The following is a 14,686-nucleotide window of genomic DNA, read 5'->3' on the forward strand; positions in this document are numbered from 1 at the left end:
CACTTTCAAATAAGTTTTAACACTTAATTCCAAAATTACGTGTACTCATGTCAATCATTTAACCAGCTACTCGCCTCGAAATAAGTCGAGAGAGCTCACGACTAACTGGGCTGATCCCCTTTTGAGTGCTGACCTTTTGGTGTGTGAAAGTTTTTCGTTCAATGTGAATGTGCAACAACAATACGATTTTGTTGACTTTGGTTGATCGAAATTGGATGAAAAATTTTACCAAATTGAATTCAACTTAAAAGATCTATGGCCTGATACTCAGCGAAAACTCAGGCTGGTGTCGTGAAAGTGCTCATAGACCTTTGGATTGTTCACGAGAATTTAAAGTTACTATTTTTAGTTTTATAAAGAAATGGGAAATTCCGTAAAGACTATTTTCAGAATTTTACCTTAATAAAGATATAAATCACATGGAAAATCATTAATAAATTAATTTGTTGCAATTAGTGAGATTCTCAGGAAAGAGATCGACACAAACTAAACGAACGAAGGTTGAGTCACGTGAGGGAAAAGTTGATTGTTGCAATTTAGATTTTATTGAGTTACATTATCAGTGAGAATTTGCTTTACAATTTAAATGGAATTATTGTTGATCATTTGATGAAACAATTTCTTCAATTTTCTTGTTCAAATCGTTGATACTCTTTGAGTTGCGAACTTTTTCCCCGATTTTCGATAGTTTTTCGGCTAATTGTTTATCTTCAATCAATTCATCTATTGCAGTTAAAAGCTCTTCTTCTGTGACCCAATGAGGTCTGAATGACCTTCCAATCTTTAGATCCTCGACTCTTCGTCCATTATCATGTTGATCTCCAAACAAAGGTAATACAATACAAGGTTTACCAAAGTAGATCGTCTCAACAAAAGAATTGTTTCCTCCATGGTGAATAACTAAATCTACTTTGGGTAAAATTGCCATTTGGTTGACATATTTTCCACCAACCATATTCTCAGCTAGTTCATATTTATCATGATAAAGTCCTTTCGAAATGATGAATTGATGTTTACTTTTACTACAAATGGATACAAGTCTTTTCATCAATTGAACATCAACCGATCCCATTGATCCTAATGAAAGAAACACTTTCTTTCCTGGTCGATCGAAAAACGATTCATCGAATCCAAGTGGACCTTCCTCAACTTTACGAACCATATGATCAAGACGAAAACATTTATCAGGAACTGAACCAAACTCGAAATAATCAAGATCAGATGGAAATGAATACAAATTAAGAAAAGGTGATAATCTCATTATGGTAAATAGATCAGGCTCAACCTCTTTTGAAATTAACCATTTATCGAAATCAGACTTGACCTCTTTCATCACATCCATCATAAGCATTTGCATTTGCATGGTCACAGAGGGATCAGTGTCCACACTTAGACCTAATCCAGCCATCGGTGTCTTTGGACCTTCGTAAAGTCGAAGAGGATTACACGAGAATAGTAACATCCAAGGTCGGCCCGATTTAACTACCGCAGGAACTGTTACATAAAAGTCCAAGATGATTAGGTCAGGATTTGATTTCTCGAAAACACTGGCCAGCTGATCATCGATTATCTTTACATACTCGATAAAAGCTCGAGTAGCAGGTTCGATCAGTGCTTTTAATTGATCTTTCGGTTCTTTGCCAAAAGCATCAGCATGTTGTCCCATGAACGATCCCCACTTTTCTTGAAGATCTTGATCTTCAGGTACCGATGGGTCATCAAGTATTTCGATATCGAATTTGTATTTCTCGATTGATGGAGACCATCGCTTAGGAACACCAAAGACAATTTGATGACCAAAATCTTGAAGCATTCGAGCTAATCCAATACACGAATTAACGTGACCATGACTAGAAGAAAAAAAACAGAAAAGAAAATCAAGATTAATTAGAGAAAATTGAATGGATCAAATTTATAACACTTACGCGTCCATTGGAAGGAAAAAAATCTTCATGTTGATTAATTAGATTTAATTGTTACCAGAAACAAACACAAGTCTAAACAAAACTAATACTAATTAATCCAAGACAATTAACTTTACTGTCACAAATATCGAGGGTGAATGTTACTAAATGTACTCAAACGAAGGTTACAATTAACTTCATCTCTCTGATTTTCTAGTCATTTGTTTACCTTTCCAATAATTATCCAAATGAAAACGCCTCTAGATCGTCCCATCAGTTCAATTGACTGATTTGCTATCGCTTAATTGTCAGAGATAATTATATTTAATACCACTTAAGAAAAACCCATCAACTGTTTATGCAGATCTTCAAATAAGACTTAATTTGATTGTTGTTTTCCTTCACGTTTACCTTGATCAATATAAAAGTTAAATCAATTACATTCAAATCTAGTAAATTGTTTCACAATCAACTATCAACAATTACTTTTCTCCATTGAAATGCTCACCTGATTCGTTCAACATCACATCAAAGTTGACAATTACAATCCGTCAACTATTTAACTTGTCAATCAGTAATGATTAACATCAACTGATTAAAATCGTTAATACAATCAAATTATTTTAGATTTCCAGTCAATTAGAACTCTAATTGTTTTTCTAAAGGTATCAATACCTTTACAACCTATTAGATTTGATTATATTAAATCGTACATCGTACATCGAGTAGAAAAGTCTAATTTCATAGGAAAAAGTCTAATTTAATTAGATTTAAATCTCAATTGTAATTAAATCGTTGGGGTTTTCAGTTGTATGTCCATTGACCGCCAGGCGGCGCTTCCGTCGAAAAAAAAATTTGCTTTTGTTTTGAAAACAAAAAGTAAACAAAATGATTTGATTTAATTGTTTTAATTATCATATTAATGTTTCATTAACAATTACCGGTGAGGCATTTCGACGGTGTGAATGTTAATTAGTGACCTGTAACTTAGCGGCTTCTTTGTTTTGTCTGGAGAACGGAGAAAATAATGGATTTGAATCTATTTTGGTGAAGCTTTTCAATTGTATTTCTTTCACTCTCATTTTCAGTTATGTTGTTGTTTCTTTGGTTAATTTGATTTTTATTTCTCTTTTTCTTCTTCCTTTCAATTAATTGTTACCTTTATTTTATCATTCTGGGTAATCTAATTAATGACTTTCTTGACAAGTCCATTGATTCATCCAGCAAGTACCCTTGGAGCTTCTGTAAGGCGTAAATTACCTTTAAGACGATCATGGATTCAAAAGACAATCTTCATCCGCCATGGATTTTTCATCTTCATTTCATTTACTCTCCTTATTATTCTTATTCTCAGTTATTATCTATCTTTTGGTAAATCTTCCTACAATTTAATTCGTTTTCCACCACAAGTTACCTTCCGGTGCCATTCCAACAATTATGGATCACAAAGAAAATCTTCTATATCTCAACTGTTATCACCATCATCTTTATCCTCCTCATCATCATCTCTCACATCTCAATCTCCATTCAATGATATTTATAATCATCATATGAAACTTCATCTTGACTCTAAGGTTTTACTATTTGTGGAAAGTCAATATTCTCATCTTGGTAAATTGCTGATTGAAACACTCGAGGCGACTCGAATTAAATTTAAATTCGAAACTCTTGGTAAAAGTTTACCAGTTTTAACGAATCTTGATAAGGGTAAATTCGCTGTGATCATTTTTGAGAATATCGAGAAATATTTCCACATGAACAAATGGAATCGTGAATTATTGGATAAATATTGTCGTGAATATGGAGTTGGAATAGTTGGTTTCATGCCGATGAAAGAGGAAACAATTATCAATCTGGAGATTCCCGGTTTTCCATTGATGGTTGATTACAATGTTCTGGTTCGAGACTACAAAGTTGATGAAGAATCGCCTTTATTAAGGATAACCAAACCTGGTTATCTTCATTTAGGTCCAATGTTAACTCACAAATATAATGTTTTCCATTCAAATCATTCCAGTTATCAACCGGTAACCAAAGCATATCTTTATCAACCCGATCTCAATGAGACTTTGCAAAGTGACCAAACAAAATATTTAGTCACCTCTCAAGAGGAATCGATGACCACTGAAAGTGAAGAGAAAGACATTTTCTCGATTCTCGGTGAGACAGTTTCTACTGTTCTTCAAGATAATGGTCATTATGATGGAATTCAAAGAGTCATCTTTTCTTCTGGTTTCGATGATTGGATTAACCGTCTTCTCTTTATCGATTCATTATCTTACTTATCCCATGGAAAACTTTCCCGTCCACTTGAACGTTACATTCTAATCGATATTGACGATATATTTGTTGGTGAAGTTGGAACAAGAATGAAACCGGAAGATGTTCAAGCTCTAATAGAAGCACAATCAAGATTAAGATCAATAATTCCTGGTTTTCGATTCAACCTTGGATTCTCTGGGAAATATTATCATCGAGGTAATCCAGAGGAAGATGAAGGTGATGATATGATAATAGCAAATGCTCATGAATTCTGGTGGTTTTGTCACATGTGGGGACATTCACAGCCTCATTTAACGGAAAACATCACAGCTCTTGAGATACGAATGAGAATGAACAAAGATTTCGCTCGAGAAAATAATATTCCAATTGATTCCGGCTATTCGGTTGCTCCCCATCACTCTGGTGTTTATCCAGTCCACGAACCCTTGTACGAAGCTTGGAAAAGAGTTTGGAATGTTCGAGCTACTTCAACCGAGGAATATCCTCATCTAAGACCCGCTCAATTGAGACGAGGGTTCATTCACCGTGGTATCATGGTACTACCTCGACAAACCTGTGGTCTTTATACTCACACAATTTTCATCGATAAATATCCAGGGGGACGAGTAAAATTGGACAATTCCATATTCGGTGGTGAACTATTTTACCTTTTCATTTACAATCCAATTAACGTATTCATGACCCATATGTCCAATTACGGTAATGATCGTCTTGCATTGTACACATTTGAATCTGTCATTAATTTTGTTAAATGTTGGACGAATATACAATTAACTACAATCCCACCCGTTGATATGGCCAATAAATATTTCCAAATGCATCCAGGAGAATCTGATCCCATTTGGATGGTAAGTTAATAGTATTGATTACATTGAGAAAAACAATAATTAACTGTAATAATATCTCATTCTCATATTTTCAGAATCCATGTAAAGATAAGCGTCACTTTTCACTTTGGTCTTCTAACAAATCGTGCTCCCAATTACCCGATTTCCTAATCATTGGACCTCAGAAAACGGGCACTACCGCTTTGTACACCTTCCTAACGATGCATCCCTCCATTAAAAGTAGTAACCCAAGTCCGGAAACATTTGAAGAGGTTCAATTTTTCAATGGGAAAAACTATTACAAAGGATTAGATTGGTATATGAATTTTTATCCACCTCCATCCATTGAAAATTCAACCACCACCAAATTATATCTTTTCGAGAAGAGTGCAACCTATTTCGATGGTGATCTGGTACCAATGAGAGTTCATTCACTTTTACCTGATGCCAAAATTGTCACCATATTAATCAGTCCAGTTAGACGAGCATATTCATGGTATCAGGTAAGAATTAAATCAACTAATCTCCATTGAATATTCAGTTAATACCTTTGCAGAAATTTTTATCCTTCAAATTATCAATTATTAATCTCGATTCTCTCTTTTCTCTTTTCTTTTATCATATTATCATTTCTATTCTCATTACCATTAACCACGATATTTACATCTAGCATGCTCGTTCTCATCATGATCCAACTGCTCTTAATTATTCATTTTATGAAGTAATCACTGCAGATGAAAAAGCTCCCAAACATTTACGTGATCTTAGAAATCGATGTCTTAATCCAGGTTGCTATGCGACTCACCTCGAAAAATGGATCAATTTTTACTCTCCTCGAAAGGTAACTATAATGAAACTTTTGATTATCTACACTTTAAATTATTTCTGATAGAATCTAATTGTTGACTAATCTTTGTTTTACTCTCTTATAGTTATTTATAATAGACGGAGAAGAGTTAAAATTAGATCCAATTTCCGTTATTGGTCGTCTTCAGAATTTCCTTGAAATTGAACCATTTTTCGATTACAAAGATCATCTTCGATTCGATCCTAAGAAAGGTTACTTTTGTCAGGTAATCAACAATAACGAGACTAAGTGCCTTGGTCGGGGTAAAGGACGAATCTACCCGCCGATGGACATTAAATCGGAAAAATTTTTACGATCTTATTATCTTCCTCATAATGTTGCTCTGTCCAAACTCTTGAATCGTATCCATCAGAATTTACCTCAATGGTTGGAAGATGAGTTAACAACTAGTTGAACAATTTAATTAATAGACTAATTGTTTCAATCTAATTGCCTATCAATGTAAAACATTTAATCATAATAATTTACGAGCATATCTTTTAACAGTAGAAATAAGTGATTTCCATCGACATAAACAACGAATTAGCAATATACAGAAACATTTCAGAAGATAATCAACCATAACTACTCAATTTGCTGTTAATTGTGATGATATTTAGAGGATTAACAATCGCAATGAGGAAAAAAAAGACAATCTAATTGGCAAAAGTTCTGATCGTTTATCATGAATCAGACCAATTTGTTCAATTGGCAAATCGAATCTTTTTTTTTAATTTCTACTAATGTTTATCTTCATTCATATCAAACAAAAAGCAATCAACTTATCAACCAAGAGGAGAAGAAGAGAAAATTTTAACAACGATTAACTAACCAAGTTAATTAGCCTTTAGCAATAAATTGCTTCTTCGTCTTTTTGTATTTCATCAAATCAATCAAATTGTTCAATCATTGTAAACATAATCACTTGCCATGTGCCACAATTACATTAACTAAATGATTAACTTGCAATCAGAAGCAATCGTCACCAATTTTAGACCTACAATTGTTATCCAAAGCAAATAACTGAATCAAGGAATCAATCATAATCATGAGCAGCTAAAAGTTAATCAATTTGTTTAATCAACAATAATATCTCATTTGTTTCAATTTGACTTGAAATTATCAACACTCAAATTAATCACAATTAACAAATGTAAAAATATCATCAAACTTAAACAGTCCAAATCCAAACTGCTACCATAACTTTCTAATTTTGTGTTCAATCCTTAATTGTGAATTGAGTTACTCGCCTGATTTGATAGTCTCTATTTAAATCACAACAATTAACAAATTAATAATGATAAATAATCTTGTCCAAATTTTGTCAATTTAAAAAGTCCAATTGTCCAACAATTTAATCTCCGGGACTTTATTAATAATAACAAATAAAAATAACAATCATTTGAAATCATCAAATGAGTAACAATTTACTTTGATCATCAAACAATCAAACAAAACAACAAATGCAAACAATTAAGGTAATAAAATTATTAATTGAGCAAATTAACATGTCTATTCAAATAGAAAGCGTTAATTGCTTTCTATTGGGAATCAATTCACCTCCAGATAATTATCACAATATCAACAAACATTATCATGATTAATAAATTATTAATAACAATGTTTAATATCATCTCAAGTTATTGTAATTTAATAATAGGAAATGTTAATAATAGTAAATTGTTGCAGTTGCTCAAAGGGAAATAATTAACTAGCAAACTTTGCTGAAGATGATAATTTGTTTCCTTTGTGTATATTATATGATATTAATCATGATTAATAACATTTAACAATCAAATCAACGGTTTATTTATTCAAGTATAATTTATATGAAACTTGAAAGTGAATTAATAACTTGAGATATTGATTAAATTAAGTACAATTTGGTGAATATATTTTTACCGTTAAAGAGTTGAAGGTGAAACAAGTTAATTGAAATTGTTAATTGTTACAATTTAGACTAGTTTAAATTATCTATTCACCAATGGATATAACAAAATTAACGATTGGAAAAAAGTTTTTTTCTCTTACAAAGTTCATCGTAACGGTTAATCTTGAAAATTGTCAAGACGATTAAATCTATAGACATGATTGATTATTTCTAATCATTATTATCTTTTCATGACAATCAGAGTAAGAAACTATTAAGTTTCATCATAAATCTAATCATGATGGAACTTTTTTTTTCTCCTCCACTAATTTAAATCTATTGGTAGACATTAGTAAGAGTTTTGGGAAGGTGGAGAAGGAAAAAAAAATAGAATCGAGGACAATTGATAATCACTCGAAAAAGGTTAACGATAATGAAGAGTAGAAAATGAATCAAGTATATAAATATGAGAATAATAATATCATGGTAATAATAGGGAAGTGAATTTGAATTTTGTCGACACATGAAATTGATTGTAAGTAGAGAAAAAGAAACAAATTGATATAATATTAATAGTAATAGTAATTTCTAAGAAATCATTTAAATATCGTAATAGTAATGATGATAAACATCATCATCATCACTTGGGAAGATGAAATGATGCAGGAGGAGTTGAGGAAAATAAAAGAAAAGGATAAAAAAAGATGAAGAAAATCAATAAAATCACTCCAATCATGTTTACCAATAATCTTCTGTGTTTATGCATATTAAACATGATCATATTAACGATGTAATAACTTAAGGGATCATCATAATCATCACAATTCATTTGATTAACCTCTTGAGATGAACTTTAGTAAGATCGTGAAACTCAAGATAAACATTGGATATTATTAAAAAAAGAGTGGATAATAATGATTACTATTATATAATAATCGTAAATTGTGATCTTCATATTAATATCTGAATTAATACCATGGTTTATATTGGTATCAATAGAGATCAACAGAGTTGAAATAACAACAATCAACTCCTTATAATATAAGTGAATTGTGTGTGTTGATAAGAGAGTAAAGTTGATTAATGAAAAGACAATAATCAATCATTATCGATCAATGGATCATTGAGTTTAAGCAAAACAAATAGAGTGAATTGAGTTTGTATGAATTCACTGTTATTATGGAATAAACATTTTCACTGATTAGTGAATGAAGGGAAAAAGAAACCAATCAAGAAGAATGATGATCAATCCAATGAGATTGTAGTTCGATAATGAATGAATCCTTATATTACATGATGAAGGAGAAAAAATTAGAAAATTAAAGAAAAAAAATTAACCAAATCAATCACAATTAAAGTTATTCAATTTGAAATAATAGAAAACAAAATGTCAACATAAAAAGATTCACTAATTGGGAAGTAAGTATTATATTAATTAGGAAAAATATTCTCTCGATTTTTTTTTCTGTTTTCATCTCGCTCATTCTGGGTCACCGTATTTACCATAATCATCTTAATCATATTGATCATTAACTTGTCATTTTCTAATCAAGCAAGATTGATCTTCCTTTTGTCTTCCCATTGCATTTTCCTCATCACCGATTTTCAACTTTCTATCAATACTTTTTTTTCTTGCTTGTTAACTCAACATGTTACATATTTTGTACCTATCAGAGTGATGATGATGATGTTCATCTCGATCATCTTTAATTCATTGATTAGAATCTAAAATAAAGTCACTTATTTAATTCTCTTCCTTTTTCATCATTGATTATCTCTGGAACAACGAGTTTTTAAAACGTTAAACTTTTCGATTCCACGATGATAACCCTTTACCCTTGACTTTAACCCTTTGGCTGAGGATCTTTTTGTCTTAATACTCTTAGACTTTTAGGATCAGTACGAGGAAGATTCATCAGAATACCCATGGCAAAATCTACTCATTTGTGACGAAGGCCACATAATTAAAACCCGGAATATCGATTCTCAGTATATTTTTAACTCTCAATCGAAGTAAAGGATATTTAACCATTTCATTTTCCGATAGATCACTTTCAAGATATTCGGTCATAATCCATAGCTAAAGAACTATTAGTTAAACAACTAAGTAATGGCCAAAATTTTTTCAAGCTTACATTTCGCTTGATTGTTAAAAAACTTTAGATTTTTGATAAATAAATTTAGTATAATTAGAGAGGTTAGATAATAAGCTTTAACATGATACATAAATGATCATTTTATGATGATTAGTTTAATTACAATTAAAAAGATCAAATTCAAATTTTATTTAAATTTAATTAAAAGATCATTTAGCATTGATTTTCCATAAAGAGCCAATTTCCATGTAAAAATCTCCATAGACAATGTCTCTTCAATGGTAAATGATTCGAATTCGTAAAATCTGCAGCAATTTGGGCATTGTTCGATGTTTGTGTTGTTACCAACTGGATAAACGCTTCTGCCAATCTAAATTCGCCAATCTTTTTCCTCTAGAACAAAGCTTTTGCATTGCTGTTATCGGTCATTTGTCCTTCAAATGACCTCTAGATAGTTTTATCGTGAAATGACCTCAATGACCTTGAAACTGTGGTGAAAACTTCTGGACTCCACATCTCGTGCGAAGTTTTTACGATATCACAGCTTTAACTTACATAGAATGTATCAGGGAGAATGGATTGAACCCTAACCTAACCTAACCTAAATCCACCTAGGACTTCAAACCAGCAAACCTGAAGAGGAAACGGAACCGGAAATATTTTACAGTTCTTTATTTTAAATATAAATAAAGTTGAATATATACCTGTATAGTAAATAATATTTAGATTTAAATTAAATTACGCAATTTAATTAATAAAATATCGTACATGTAATTACATAGGCCATAAAAGGTTCTCTTTCGTCTTTGTACAAATTTCCCTGTTAATCGATTCTCTTGGTTACATCTCGTTACCAAATCTAAATCAAATTGATGTAGACAAATATTGTGGTGATTAAGATGATAATCTCGGTGATAGCGATGGTGATGATGATATATCAATGCTGGTTGAATTACTTCGAAAGGAAAAAAAAGAAACAAAAATGTTATCATGTTAATAGATTCATAGAAGTTGATTGTTGCATAGTTACAGCCTTAACATTCGTCCTTTTCAAGTGTAACTGTTGTTGTAAAAATCAGATTATTTTAACATTTGTAGACACAATTAATCAATAAATTATCATCAATTATCATTAATTATCTAATAATTTAATTAATTCTCACAAAACAAAAGAGAAAAGAATAGAACAATTAATTTCTGCGTCTTAACTATTCATAATCAAATTCTTATTACGACAAAATTTCGAAGATTTCGAAATGATTAAATGAATATGACGATAGCCAACAAGATTAGAGCATTTAATTTGCATAAAATAGACAAGAAGTAAAATGTATTCATTATAGAATTAAGTTTAGACAATTATTCTCTATTGGAAAATCTAAGAAAATCAACTCAAAATTTCAGTTCCCTTGGCTAAATCTCTTGAACCATTAGGGCTTATTAGGGGCTATCAATCAATCTCATTGATACAATTGAATCATCAAAAACATTAAGAGTTCCCTGGGATCATTAACTTAATTACCTTGAATGACAAATCAATGATCAATAATCAATTTGTATTAAAATTTAGCAACAATAAGAAATCAAATATTGTCATAATAAATCATGATTTAATGTTTTATCAAAGTTTAATTCCTCGATTTCTTTATCATTCACATTACATCTAAGACTCATGAAATTATTCCTATTCCATTATCATGAATTTCAATTATTTGAGAAGATTGAAATGTTACCTGGTGACCTTTTACCTTTACATCAAATCTTTTTTCAATCCACCAGAAAATGTGACTGATGAGACAATCAAATTGCTCGATCAACTTGACTGGTTTTCATTTGTATTTCTTAGTTCTCGACGAGGATTCTCACAGAAACTTGACCAACCGATTTCATTTAGAACTCAATTTGCTCACAATTTATTTCGAATTACTTATTGTATCGTTTTATTGAGAATCGTTAGCTTAATATTCATCAAAAATCATTTCTATCGGATGATTGCTGGCGATCTGAATATTGAAAATCACGATTATGTTTTGTTTTTCTTGGCACTTTGGTTGGCAATCTTACTTGTTTTACGCGAATACGTACTTCACCTCGAAGAGAGAGGAGTTTTTATCGTACTTAAGAAATACATTCGCATGCAGATCAATGGATTTTCAGCTGATACTTTGAACTCTAGTGAATCGCGAGTTAGAACATACAAAGTTCGATTCTATTTTGTATTAAGAATTTACTTTGTTTTCATAATAGTCGCACTCACGGTCATCCCTGCGATTATTGTTATGGTTCGAATCACTGATCCAGCAACGTTTTCGACTCTCTCTTGGATTATTTCATCTTTCTTTTGGGGTACGATGGAAATACTATCAATATGTACAGTTGCATGTGCATTATCAACGAACGGGATAAGTTTGATAATCATCATTTTAACTAATTACTTTCAACTATCAAGCTTAAATAGATTGTGTTCATCGTGTGCTAAACATGGGGGACATTTAAATCGCGATTTCATGATGAAAACTTTAACTCATCGAGCGATCAAATTTTCTAACGAGTTTATCGAGCTTAATAATGACCTTAAATATTGCACTTTGTTGTTTATGATTTTTTGCTCATTTCTTGCGGATTTATTCATGATTTTAAGTTTAATCATTCCAGTGATTTCAGATTCGTTCTCATATTACCTGACAACCAGTGGAGTGATTACGATAATCAATGTAGCTGTGATAATGTTTTTAGCTGCTGATTTTCATTCAATGGTAAACTCAATAAATAACCAAAGGACAAATGATATTCAATAACTGAATTTTGATTGTCTAATTTAGGCCCAAAATCTTCATTTCGCTTTGACCAAACTTTTGATTCGTTCAAAAACTCGTATTGGAACGAGTTTCAAGGTAAGAAGATTCAGTTAATTAAGATTCATTTTGTTTACTTATTATTATCCATTGAATTAATTAGACGATGGTGCTACTTGATCGTCTCATGTACCCTGATATTTGTGTTGTTGTTGGTGATTGGTTCATATTTGAAAAACAAACCACAATTTTTGTGAGTAAATCAAAAGTTAATTTTCGCTTAACAATTAACTCACATGAGATTACGTTTTAACTCGTTTCAGTTTATCCTCGAAAACATAAGTATTGTTATGCTTCTCACTGTAAATCTCAATTCAGTTATGAGATATTAACGATCTGTATCTGTATTTAAGCTAATTTATATATAAAGTTATGTGTTTGGTTTTTATTTATCTCATGAAATGTCGCACGAAAAATATTCAGGCCCAGTGATGAAGATATCGACTTTTGGCTGCTCTTTCGCAATTCAATCTCAATCGCGATGGAATCAATAATAAATTAAGAAAATCATTGATTCTACAAAATTCGTGAATAAAATGAAAAAAAATAAAAATTTCACGATTGATAAATAATAAATAAATTTTATTTGGTCGTAAAAGTGTACACAGGGATCATCCGATTATCATATGCTATTATACCGATCGCCATTGTACTCACACGAATCAAAGATCTTTCAGCATTATCATCCTGGTGCTCATTAATTGTAACTCTTTTTTAGTGTTTGATGGAGATTATAACGGTAATTATCATTTGTGTGGATTATTGTTATCTGTCGTTTATTTAGAGATTAATTATCTCAAAGTACTACTTTCTCTTTACGTACATGTTTGAGCACGTGTAATACACGTGCTCAAACGTTCCGGCCTTTTGAGAAGGCCCTTTTCTATTTGAGCGCCAACAAAAAGTCAGCTGATTTGAAGAATTTTTTTCTTTTCTTTTTGTCAACTAATCTCTGCTTTTGACACAATATCCCAGGTCTTTAATTGCTATTTTCTCTTTCTCTCCAACTAATTGGGATAATTAATTTTTCGAATTAATATTTTATGTCTCACTGAATATTTTCCATTAAGAATTAATCTTCTTCACCTTCTACATGTCAGGTTCTCTTTTTCTTTTTCGTTTGTTTTTGTTTTTTTTCGTTGATGATTATTGGTCATGGTTTTGTCTTCCATTTGGCCGGAAGTTTTTTTTGTTTCTATCGTCATATTGATTTTATTTCATCATGAATATAATTCAATTCGTTGTGTGAATGTATCTCTCCCTCCCTCTCTCTAAATGGTAGGTAAATAATCAATTTCATGCTTCTATTTTTAGATTGAAAATAACAAACGATTACCTGATGTTTACAATTCGTTGTCAACACTTAGATTGATATTGTTTTAATCCTCAATTTTTTTCATTATTTGTATACAAATGATTGAGTAGAATAGGAACAAATTCCAATTACCAATAGACAAACTAATTGAGTTTCACCTCATTAAAGTTGAAAATTTTAAGAGAGAAATTAATTACCTGATAAATGTCATTAATATCATTGAAAAGAGCTCATGGAAATTGAAATGTGAGTTGATATATGAGTTTAGAAGCAAATTGTTGATCTATTTGAATAGTTGCAAAAATTGTTGATTATGATCAGCTAATCATTATGCCGATACCTTTAACTTTCATTGTAGGAATATTACCTTTAAGACCTTACCTGTTTGCCAATGACGATGGCCGATTGGACGGCATTTCCGCTCCTTATATTATGGCTCAATATTATTTCTTGTCTCAAAAATTCAATCTTACTTTTTTATCCATTAGTGGTAATGATTCACATTCTTGTGACGAAAGTGGATCTTGTACTGGTTCTCTATTCTATCTACAGTCAGGTCGAACCGATTCCACTTTGCTGATAACACAAGATCAATTTCCGACATTGCCTGTTAACATAACCCTTGGATCGGTCGCAATTGAAGATAATTGTTATCTAGTTAATACTCCCGACGTTAAGTTCGCTATTCG

General features: G+C 31.3%; 3 protein-coding genes across 3 annotated transcripts; 2 read left to right on the plus strand and 1 right to left on the minus strand.

Moving 5' to 3' along the window:
- Positions 1–522: 522 nt before the first annotated feature.
- On the minus strand, positions 523–2,137 carry LOC128397831 (uncharacterized UDP-glucosyltransferase YojK-like). Its single transcript, XM_053358594.1, has 2 exons — positions 1,926–2,137; positions 523–1,850 (listed from the first exon to the last, which is right to left on the minus strand). The coding sequence occupies exons 1-2, from the start codon at positions 1,952–1,954 to the stop codon at positions 593–595; spliced, it is 1,287 nt and encodes a 428-aa protein (XP_053214569.1). The 5' UTR covers positions 1,955–2,137; the 3' UTR covers positions 523–592.
- A 600-nt stretch (positions 2,138–2,737) lies between these two features.
- LOC128397829 (bifunctional heparan sulfate N-deacetylase/N-sulfotransferase-like) lies at positions 2,738–7,482 on the plus strand. The gene is made up of 4 exons (XM_053358588.1): positions 2,738–5,035; positions 5,110–5,517; positions 5,685–5,855; positions 5,947–7,482. Exons 1-4 carry the CDS (start codon positions 3,095–3,097, stop codon positions 6,274–6,276), a joined length of 2,850 nt encoding a protein of 949 aa, XP_053214563.1. The 5' UTR covers positions 2,738–3,094; the 3' UTR covers positions 6,277–7,482.
- A 3,624-nt stretch (positions 7,483–11,106) lies between these two features.
- On the plus strand, positions 11,107–13,275 carry LOC128397767 (uncharacterized). Its single transcript, XM_053358515.1, has 2 exons — positions 11,107–12,721; positions 12,786–13,275. Exon 1 carries the CDS (start codon positions 11,525–11,527, stop codon positions 12,623–12,625), a length of 1,101 nt encoding a protein of 366 aa, XP_053214490.1. The 5' UTR covers positions 11,107–11,524; the 3' UTR covers positions 12,626–12,721; positions 12,786–13,275.
- The last annotated feature ends 1,411 nt before the right edge of the window (positions 13,276–14,686 follow it).

This window comes from Panonychus citri, unplaced genomic scaffold (genome assembly GCF_014898815.1).
Source record: "Panonychus citri isolate SS breed McGregor unplaced genomic scaffold, ASM1489881v1 Contig00040, whole genome shotgun sequence".
In the NCBI taxonomy this organism is placed as follows: Eukaryota; Metazoa; Arthropoda; class Arachnida; order Trombidiformes; family Tetranychidae; genus Panonychus; species Panonychus citri.

Bases quoted from the DNA above. Each gene is read 5' to 3' on its own strand.
- LOC128397829 (XM_053358588.1), top strand. From the start codon at position 3,095: ATGACTTTCTTGACAAGTCCATTGATTCATCCAGCAAGTACCCTTGGA. The intron at 5,518-5,684 runs GTAAGAATTAAA...ATTTACATCTAG, and splicing joins GAGCATATTCATGGTATCAG to CATGCTCGTTCTCATCATGA. The intron at 5,856-5,946 runs GTAACTATAATG...ACTCTCTTATAG, and splicing joins ATTTTTACTCTCCTCGAAAG to TTATTTATAATAGACGGAGA.
- LOC128397831 (XM_053358594.1), bottom strand. From the start codon at position 1,954: ATGAAGATTTTTTTCCTTCCAATGGACGC. The intron at 1,851-1,925 runs GTAAGTGTTATA...TTTTTCTTCTAG, and splicing joins TTTTTCCTTCCAATGGACGC to TCATGGTCACGTTAATTCGT.
- LOC128397767 (XM_053358515.1), top strand. From the start codon at position 11,525: ATGAATTTCAATTATTTGAGAAGATTGAAATGTTACCTGGTGACCTTT.